Source organism: Python bivittatus, unplaced genomic scaffold (genome assembly GCF_059951505.1).
Source record: "Python bivittatus isolate LINGU-HERP-01145 unplaced genomic scaffold, Pbiv_v1 ctg000700_np1212, whole genome shotgun sequence".
Taxonomy (NCBI): domain Eukaryota; kingdom Metazoa; phylum Chordata; class Lepidosauria; order Squamata; family Pythonidae; genus Python; species Python bivittatus.
The window spans coordinates 51,163,640-51,174,391 of NW_028277098.1; the positions used below are offsets into that span (position 1 = coordinate 51,163,640).

Sequence of the window (10,752 nt, forward strand, 5' to 3'; positions counted from 1 at the left end):
TGACCATTCAATTAAGCTGGTCTAACTGTAAAGTGCCCAAAGGTGTTTGTGTAAGTTAGACAACATCTTTTCTGCAGGCCTTTGAGTGAAAAGCTGGGTTTGCGGCACATGCTAACATCACATCATTTCATATTTCACAACTGTTAATGCTTTTCATCAGTTTTTGCCTGCAACCAACAAAGAAACAAAAAGCTTTCAAATCTCAGTCCTTATACCATGCTAATTCCAGAGTTAAAGTTAAAATTTGGATTATAGTTAGACAAAGTTTCTGGCTACTCCGTGATAGAATCAGAGTCACTTTGTGTGAGATGGATGGCTATATAAATGTGATGTATAAATAAATAAAATAGAACTTGAAGCATATTTGAGGAGTAATAAGGAGAGTATCAGTGATACACTAACTTCCTGAACTGAACTGTATCTGACCAGTTTATTGACCCAATTTCCATTTTTTTCAGTGAATTTTGCTTATCCCATACAGGATAAGAAGCCAAAAATCTTTAACGGGAACATGAGTCAGTTCTCACTTGTTGTTCAATATTTACTCTTCTATAGGATGACCACTGGACAAGAAATGATTCTTAAAATTTTAAGTTACTTGGCACATTGCACCAAAACAGCATTTATATAAAAGTTATTAGTCAATAGAACCCTTTTCATGACATTCACCTTACCTATAAACTCTACTTATAAGGAGGAGCTGTAGTGATGTATGCATTAACTTCATACCTTTCTTACTGTTCTTGTTACCCTTTATGTCTGGAGTGTCTTTGTAAAACTAAAACTCTCCTGGGTAGACAGTCATCCCCACATAAATGACAATGAAAACAGCAAGGTAAAAGGAGTGGAGCTAGCAAGCTCATCCTGTTTCATCTTTTTTACAAGCAGCACTTACACATTAGAATGAGTGAATGAGATTAGAGGCTTACTTTGAACTGCTGATGATCATAGCGGTCATGAATTACCACAAAACGGAGGTCAAAACGTCGTGATAAGTCAAAGAGGTGGTCTGTTTCAGCTTTTGTCCAGGCATCATCATGAAGGTACATTTGATACTCCTGCTCTGAATAGACTGGAACTTGTACTGTCTATCCAAAAAGAAAAAAGACTGCTCACACAACTGGTTCTTCTTACCCATGTATGTAATAGTTCCATAAAGCAAGAGACATGTTGAGGCATGTAACAGAAATTCATGATAGAAATCCAATTGTTCCAAAAACAAAAGTTCCTCAAAATGCCGTTTTTACATCTCTAGTTCCCTCCAACATTTTTTCTATACTTCCTAGATTCATTCATCATTTTGGCTGCACCTGAAGAGGATGGCTATGCAATGCCTCAGATTCAAAGGCAAAAAGATGCTGTGGAGCACATGGGGGAACAAACATGGCTCTGTGGCTGCCTTCTATAGCTGCAGTGTAAATTATAGTAGTAGATCACTAAAAACTGATGTGGGAGTTAGCACTAGACATAGCAAGTAAAAAAGAGTATCGGGGACTAATTTTTAAATATTTTTTATGCAGTTCCATTAAGCATACCAATCCCACACATACAATATAACTCTTATCAAGCCTCCATACTTTGTTGAATCTGGCAAAAGGGTAATCCTTGCCCTCTTCTGCCGCCCTTCTCCAGTGGTAGAACATAGCCCCATCCTTCCTAGCAGGGTTTGTGAATGGCATCCACTTCCAAGGCCTCACTTTCTTGGAACCAAGTTTTGCCTTTACTGTACGATAACCCTGTGTTGTGTCACTTGGTAAAAGAGGGGGTGCATCCCTGAAAGAAAAATACAAGACTTAAATCAACCAATTATCAGCATAAGAATCATTGCAGGCATATTTACTGCTCAATCCATGTTTTCTGAAAAAGAGTTAAAGACACCTTAAAGACAACAATGCAGACCTTCAAATTATTTTATATAACCTATACAAAATTGAGGTTGGGTGAGTTTGGGAGTAATTTATTATTAAGTCCTGAATGTATTATTTTATGCAAAGGCCAGCCAAAAGAATTTACAAAAATGTTTTTATCTGAATAGTCTTGCTGATTTCTCTCATGTTGTTAACATTTATCTGTATTATAATAAAATAAGAGATGACATAAGAAAACAGAAATGGGGAGGATAAAGATGTGAGGAAAAACAGCTTATTGACAATTATAGGAATGAGTTTAAAAGTTACCTGACTGTATTATTTATTTTTATTATACCCCAACAATTTATTCCCATTTTATTTTATAGATTTATATTATGATGCTATGGCTTTGTCTTTTTTTTTGTGCCTTTGGATCAGTCTTGACTGGTGACTGTCTGGGCAAATCCCTGCAGTTTTCTTGGCAGCATTTTCAGAAGTGGTTTGCCACTGCCTTCTTCCTAGGGCTGAGCGAGAGAGATTTGCCTAAAATCACCCAGCTGGCTAAATCTGGCCTAGAATTCTCAGTCTCCTGTTTCTAGTCTGGTGCTTTTAACCACTATACCAAACTGACGCTCTGTTATAGCTTAGCAGAGTCCAAATTCCCAATACAGGATAAGCAAGTCCCATGCAGTCATTCTGAAGTAGGGAGTGGTACACACCAGATTTCTCCTTCACAGCTATCCTCTTGGTTAGGGCTAAATTATGTTTGAAACATCTGCAAATGTTTTTGAGAGATTAGATCTTGCAAAGATTACAATAGCTTACCATGCTTGGAAATCATGTTTTTTGTAATAAAAAAGCATAATATTTGGGAGATTTGCTATTGACTAAGATCAAGTATAGGATAGTTATATTATATTATCCAGCAGGCCAACCTAATCAAGGATTAAAGTAATGTTGCTGTTCAGCATTGTTTTCGTAACACCCTGCTCTAACAAAATTTAAATGCCAAAAAATATATAAGTAGCATTTTCATTTTTAGAAAAAAACTATGACTTTGCATGCATACATTTTAACTGTTCTTCCTAGAGGCCATGAATCTAAGAAACAAGCCCAAAATTTCCTTGGGCACACCAAATAAGTTATATGGGTGCTTAGAATTCTTGCTTATAGAGATGTAATATATTAAAACCTTCCTTTTTATTATATTACTGAAGAACTGTAATTTTCAATTTTTAGTTAATTGCTATTTTCCTAACAAATAAATATATCTAGGTAGCTTAAGGTGTTTAATGTTATTAAAAAATAACTGATTTTACATTTTATAAATAACCCCCAAATTACAGTTTTATCAGGCAAATAAACTATACACTTAGTTTAATTAAATAAATTCAGAAATTTATTTACCGTCAGAAGACGGTATTAGATATATTTCAAATTTCACCCATTATTTTCAAGAAAAGAAAAAAAAGAGAGGTTCTGGTGGCTTTTCCATGCCTTGAAAATTTCTGGCAATATTACATATGAACCTCTCCCTACATCTAGGTCAGAAGGGCACAGGCTGTTTCCCACCAAGCTCCAGAATCTCTTCAAAAATTGTTGCTGAACCGTAACATTTAATGTGACAGAAAGAAAATGATGTTAGATACAAAGGGAGTAGTCCTAGCAAGTCTAATAATTTTTATAATGCTTAAAATTAAATCAACTTTAAATAAATCTATTTTGTCTTGACACTACCCTCTTTTGGAAATTCAGCTCAGTATATGACACTCAAAAGCCAAGTGTGGCCCTAGGTCCCAAAACACTGCACATTTCTGACCTGATCACAGGGACCAGAAACTCTAGGAAAGATAAGACATGGAAGAAAGGCAAAATTTAAAAAGTGATCTGTCAAATCTTTTTTGTGCATGAAATTTAGAAATCTAGAAGATGGGAAGCTGACTGAGTATATACACTTAAGTGAGGCAAATGTATAACAAAAAACTTACTTTTTATCAGAGTACAGCAGCGCATAGACCTCTCGGTGCATTCCTTCCGGTCTCTTAAATGTTAGGGTCTCTGATGATTTCTTGGATTTTTTCTGAAACAAAAAATATTTAAATCTTTTGTGAGAGCATTAAGGTCCATTACTAGGAGTAGGTTTTGGTTATTTTGCCTTTTTGAGTTCTTAAGACAGTGTTATGCCTGTTGTCTCCTTAGTGATATCCTAAAACATGTTCTCATAGTCCAAGTTCCCAAAGCCTCTACTTCCCATTTCTCTTTTGCTTCTTAAAACATAGAACACAGGTGGTGTGGGTAGTACAGATTCTAAATGCAGCTGACTGATGAACAAACAAATTTCTTTTATCCCAGACCAATCGCATTCCTTCTCATTCTAACATTGTTAGTCATTCCTTTCATTGTGCTTGGTAGCCCTGTTCCCCTCTTGCCAATAAGGTAAACAAAGCTACAAAAAGAAGACAGGAGATAAATATACAAACAAGACACTGGGAAATTCATAAGTGTTCTGTGAACTCTGAAAAATGCAGATTTTATTAAAATAGTAGAATAAAATCTTTAAACTAGACATTAGAGGCCATACAAGTGTTGTATTCTAGCTCTAAATACCTGTAATATTTCACTGACTCCATTAAACAAAATAGAGTAAGTGAAAGTACAAAGACAGTATTTTCTTTAGATATCCAAATACATGAGGACATCAGAACTGGGAGGCTAAAATTGTGTCAAATTTTATAAACACATACAAAAAATTGCACTTTATATTTTCTTTTAAAGCCTCTCAAGTTCCTCAAGCACAGAGGTAGCAAGATTCCTCCATGAGAAAATCATGCGGGCAAGATCCCAAATAACAGGGATAATCTTGTTGCATGTTTACGGAAAGATTCTGATTTCTTGTGCCATGATCTACATAATTTCTATAATTCATATCTCACACTCTGTAATCAACAGCACATGATGGAGAGTATCATGCAAGTGTTGCTTCAGCTTTGTTTAAAAAGGGTTCAATGGAAGTAGTCCAAAACCAAAAGTGAAATTCATCACTTTGAAGACTTATCTCAGTCAGCCATCCCCATCTATACCTTATCAGAATTGATGATGTCTTTCTTATTAATAGTTCCTATGTTTTCAGATTCTGGGCCCCCCAGCTCAAGTATATCCCGAACATCTGCTCCTGTAGCCATTCTGATTGTCTGAAATTAAAAAAAAGAAAACATGTTTTTTTAAAAAAGCAAACAATCCTTAGCTAGACACCCAGAGACACAGAATAACCTCTGCAAAATTAACTGTTTTTCTTCACCCTAGATTCTGTACGAAATAACAGCTTGTTAGATACCTGAAACATCTATATGAAGAATATCAATGGCATCTTGCACATCAACATGTTTGCCATTCAAAACAGAACATGGAAATTGGTGTTTGGATCCTGAGAAAGTCTACACTCATTTAATAAATGGTTTCCAGGCATTAAGTGTGGACAACAGGTAATCTAAAACTTGTCTCCCAGATATAATCTTAGATCATTCTGTCAGTTTTGACTAATCCTTCCCATCCTGAATATTATCAAGTTCAGATATTCCCTCCTTTCTAATCTTATGAAAGGAAAAGAAACATCAAACCCTGAATCTCTGAAATAGGGATAAATAAATATGGTCAAATGTGTCATCTAGCCAAACAAAACATTTTGACTTTTTGTTACAAATTCTGCATATGCATATTGAGTCTAATGAGAATTCTAGACTCAGAAGAGCTATTCTAAATAATGTTCAATCTATAGTGATGTCCATGCATCACAAAATATAATAAGCAAGCCCACATAATTATGATGAAAAAGTAACACAATTTGTGCTGCAATGTACTTTTTCTGTCATCAAGTTAACAAACATGAGGAACATGGAATAAAAATATAATTTGAAATCCATCCCAATTGTTGTTATTAAAAAAGAGGGGGCTGATATCATAAATGAATACAGAAAACGTGGTTTTAAAGCATAATTAAACATATGCATAGAAATATTAAGGCTGTGCACACTTAGAAAATGATTCACACAGAAGCTTGAAATAGTAGGGCTACTTTAAGAAATAGCAGTGAGGTGTTACACTTACATGAGGTCCAAACAACTGCTTCCAAATCATCTTCAAAGCGTGCAAAGGATTAGCATACAGTGCATTCGGAAAGTATTCAGACCCCCTTCACTTTTTTCAATTTTGTTATGTTGCAGCCTGATACTTGTTGTTGTTGTTTAGTCGTTAAGTCGTGTCCGACTCTTCGTGACCCCATGAACCATATTGCGCCAGGCCTTCCTGTCCTTCACTGCCTCCCTGAGTTTGGTCAGTTTCATGCTCATTGCTTCAGTGATACTATCTAACCATCTCATCCTCTGCCGTCCTCTTCTCCTTTTGCCTTCAATCTTTCCCAGCATCAGGGTCTTCTCCAAAGAGATCTCTCTTCGCATTAGGTGGCCAAAATATTTGAGCTTGAGCTTCATTATCGATCCTTCCAATGAGCAATCAGGGTTGATTTCCTTTAAGATTGACTGGTTTGACCTCCTAGCAGTCCAGGGAACTCTTAAGAGTCTTCTCCAGCACCACAGTTCAAAGGCATCAATTCTTCGGCGCTCGGCCTTTTTTATGGTCCAGCTCTCACAGCCATACATTACTACTGGAAGCCTGATACTATTGTTCAAATTCATTTTTTTTCTCATTAATCTACACTCAGTACCCCATAATGACAAAGTGAAAACAGAATTTTAGAAATGTCTGTAAATTTATTAAAAAGGAAAAACTGAATTATCACATTGGCATAAGTATTCAGACCCTTTGCAACAACACTTGAAATTTAGCTCAGGTGCCTCCCATTTCTCTTGATCCTTGCTGAGCTGTTTCTACACCTTGACTGGAGTCCACCTGTGGTAAATTAAATTGATTGGACATGATTTGGAAAGGCACACACCTCTCTATATAAGGCCTCACAGCTGACAATGCATGCTGTATCAGAGCAAAAGCCATGAGGTCAAAGGAACTGCCTACAGAGCTCAGAATTATTGCAAGGCACAGATCTGGGGAAGGCTACAAAAAAATTTCTGCTGCACTGAAGGTTCCCAAGAGCACAGTGGCCTCCATAATTCTCAAATGGAAGAAGTTTGGCACAACCAGGACTCTTCCAAGAGCTGGTTGCCCGGCCAAACTGAGCAACTGGGGGAGAAGAGCCTCAGTAAGAGAGGTGACCAAGAACCCGATGGTCACTCTGACTGAGCTCCAGAGATCCTGTGTGGAGATGGGACAAAGTTCCAGAAGGACAACCATCACTGCAGCCATCTACCGATCTGGGCGTTCTGGCAGAGTGGCTAGATGGAAGCCTCTCCTCAGTGCAAAACACATGAAAACCCCCTTGGAGTTTGCAAACAAGCACCTGAAGGAGACTCAGACTGTGAGGAACAAGATTCTCTGGCCTGATTGAACTATTTGGCCTCAATCTAAACATTATGTCTGGAGGAAACCAGGCAGCACTCATCACCTGCCCAATACCATCCCAACAGTGAAGCATGGTGGTGGCAGCATCATGCTATGGGGGTGTTTTTCAGCAGCAGGGACTGGGAGACTGGTCAGGGTTGAGGGAAAGCTGAATGGAGCAATGTACAGAGATCTCCTCAATGAAAACCTGTTCCACAGCACTCAGGACCTCAGACTGGGCCGAAGGTTCACCTTCCAACATGACAACAATCCTAAGCACACAGCCAAGACAACACAGGAATGGCTTAGGGACAACTCTGTGAATGTCCTAGAGTGGCCCAGCCAGAGCCCTGACTTGAACCGTATTGAACATCTCTGGAGAGACCTGAAAATGGCTGTCCACTGACGGTCCCCATCCAACCTGATTGAGCTTGAGAAGATTTGCAAAGAAGAATAGCAGAAAATCCCCAATCCAGGTGTGCAAAGCTTGTCGCATCATACTGACAAAGACTCGAGGCTGTAATTGCTGCCAAAGGTGCTTCAACAAAGTACTGAGTAAAGGATCTGAATACTTATGCCAATGTGATATTTCAGTTTTTTCTTTTTAATAAATTTACAGACATTTCTAAAATTCTGTTTTCACTTTGTCATTATGGGGTACTGAGTGTAGATTAATGAGAAAAAAATGAATTTGAACAATTGTATCAGGCTGCAACATAACAAAATTGAAAAAAGTGAAGGGGGTCTGAATACTTTCCGAATGCACTGTATATATTCTGAAATGTTTAGTTTATTGAAAGTTTATCAGAATTCAAATAATGTTCTCTTTCTTTGCTATTTGTCTACTCCTTGTATCATAAAAAACAATCTAAAATAAAAAGATATGTTGCATATAATACAACGACTCTATTATTAGTTGTAGCCAAAACACTAATATCTGCAAGATCAATTGGTAGAGTTCATGAGGAAAAAGACTAGAAGCAAAAGACAGGTGTGTTTGGCTAGTTGAAATATCCTCATATTAAGGCAATAACTTTGATTAAGCCAACTAAGGATTCCAAGTAGTGTACAAGCATTCATTTCTTCTAAACTCTTCACCATGAAAAATATTAAAGAAAACATATGTCTGAAGAAGACAGAAAGAAAAGGTTATTAATGTTGAATTCATAACTAGAACAAAAGCCATTTTTTTACAAACTTCCCCACCATCACCAACTTTGCTTTGCTGAACATCTTCTATGAGGAATAAAGTGTTAATTGCTATTTTTATTTGTAAAATGATAATGAGGTCTGTCGCCTTACCTTCTGGAGTTAAACACAATTGAATAATCTTATACTGTCAAGACTGAGACATCAAGTGTACCTAAGAATGAATAAACTATTCAGTAAAGAAATCCACATAAAAAACACTGTAACTCTAAGAATGATGTTAGCATCACAGTAATATTTCAGAAGGAATTAATTCAATGAGTGAGCATTTCCATCAGTTTTTTTAAAGTGTACTGACTACAATCTTATATCTATAATACACCAATCCATATCTATTTATTTGAGACAAAGGCTCACTGAACTCAGTGAAAGTTATTTTTGAGTAGACTCAAACAAGATAGTACTGCCAGTCTTACAGTTGGTGCATATAAAATACTATAGTAGAATTCTTAAACCTTATTTTCCTCATTGTGGTATCTTTCCCTTAAACTCATTTATTATTCTTTGGACTTTTACTGGAAGTTTTTAAAAATAAACTTGCTAATATTCCATTTGGGGGGTAAGTGGAATTATAAAATACTCTGTTTAAAAAGCACAGCATGTGATTGACTATAATATTGTTTTGTACTAGCAATAATATATTGCTTTAAAATCGTATTTCCCTGTGACAGCTTGTCAGTAAATACGGAGTTAACAGTGAAGGAGACTACATTTCACCATACAAACACTCAGACTTAACAATCTGTGGATACAAGATATTGAACCTATAGACATCGAATACTATTTCATCGTCAGACTTCAAGGCCGACATATCTCAAGAAAAGAAACTTAAGAACTAAAATAAATGTTGCGCTTACTGCCTTCAGAACTGCCCACATTCTCTTCTCCCAACTCCCCAAACCCAGAAGTTCATTCCTATTTTCTCGCCCTCGTCTATGTGTTATGAGCTACTTTCCGCTAAGGAGTTCGTAGGTCCGCTGAGCCGCCTTACTAACTCCATTAATTTTATGCGTCTTGAACTGTTCCCGCTTCCTGATAAAATCCTCCGTCCCCACGCTGTCCCATCCCCTCAGAAAGCACGGCAGGTCACGCTTCTCCATTTATACCTCCAACTTTACTTCGAATAGGTCCGCGATCCAGACCAGCAGCACCACAGACCGGCTGTGTAACATCTATAAAAACCTTACAAGGCTACTTCCGCTCTCTAGTTCTCGCAGCAGATTTCTTGAATAGTCTTCCTTCGATCCCACCATGCAGTGCAGCTCAAATCAAGGCTCGGGTACCATTTGCGATCTAGTTTGTTAGTTCCGGAGCCCATTTGTAATACAGTATAACCTCAATGTCTATATTTGGGCTTTTAAAAAAAAAAAAATGTAAACGAACGTCGATAGCATTCGATGGCGGCTGTTTAATTAGCATCAAATCCATAGGTCATTTTATACGAGCTGTGTGACAAGAGACAAATTTAGTAGTCAGTGTCAAGAGTCCTTAGATTTAGACTTGCTAATAATAAGTGTTGTAGAACAGAAATTCTCTATTTGTATCATCCTTATTCCAGCACGCTTTCTGTCCCTCTGTTTCTTTGCAGAAAGTGCTTTATGTATTTATTTATCCTTAAATAATTTATTCTGTAAAGCAAGTAGATTAAAATTGTTTTCTTAAATAAAATTTCATAAAATTATAGAGCCATTTAGACTACGTTGTCTAACTTGCTGTTCAGTGCAGAATCCAGATTAAAGCAACCTAAACATTTGTACACATCTGATGAAGTTAAGCCCGAGGTACCTCTAGAGCAGTGGTTCTCAAACATTTTGGTCTCAAGACCCCTTTACATTCTTAAAAATGATTGAGGACCCCAAGAGCTTTGGTTTATGTGGGATATATCTACTACTGTTTAATATATCTATTAGTGTTTACTGTATTAGAAATTAAAGCTGAGAAATTTAAAAATATTTATCTGATTTTGTGGATTCCCCGGAAAGGGGTCCCCAGACCACACCTTGAGAACCTCTGCTCTAGATAATTGTTTCTGCAGTTGAAAAATTGCTTGTACCAAACAGAATTTTTCCCAACATTCAGTCGGAGGGTTCATCCTTATGTGCTGCTAAAAGCAGCATGAAGATGTCTCAATTTGTTTTTGTTTGTTTTTTTAGTCACATTCTCATGATGTCACCTTCGTTGCAGAGGCAATATAAATTTCAATTTAGTTTTTCCATTTTTAAAGTAGTGCAGACAGTACCAA

At 36.9% G+C, this 10,752-nt stretch overlaps 1 protein-coding gene across 1 annotated transcript in view; it reads right to left on the reverse strand.

Moving 5' to 3' along the window:
• Positions 1-9,761, reverse strand: part of DMAP1 (DNA methyltransferase 1 associated protein 1) — a 52,283-nt gene extending 42,522 nt beyond the window's left edge. Inside the window, exons 1-6 of the mRNA XM_007419961.3 lie at positions 9,617-9,761; positions 8,604-8,664; positions 4,931-5,041; positions 3,839-3,930; positions 1,578-1,773; positions 930-1,088 (exon numbers count right to left, since the gene is read on the reverse strand). Coding sequence (XP_007420023.1) covers positions 930-1,088; positions 1,578-1,773; positions 3,839-3,930; positions 4,931-5,032 — 549 coding nt within the window. The 5' untranslated portion in view covers positions 5,033-5,041; positions 8,604-8,664; positions 9,617-9,761. The remainder of the gene's footprint in view (positions 1-929; positions 1,089-1,577; positions 1,774-3,838; positions 3,931-4,930; positions 5,042-8,603; positions 8,665-9,616) is intronic.
• Positions 9,762-10,752: the final 991 nt, after the last annotated feature.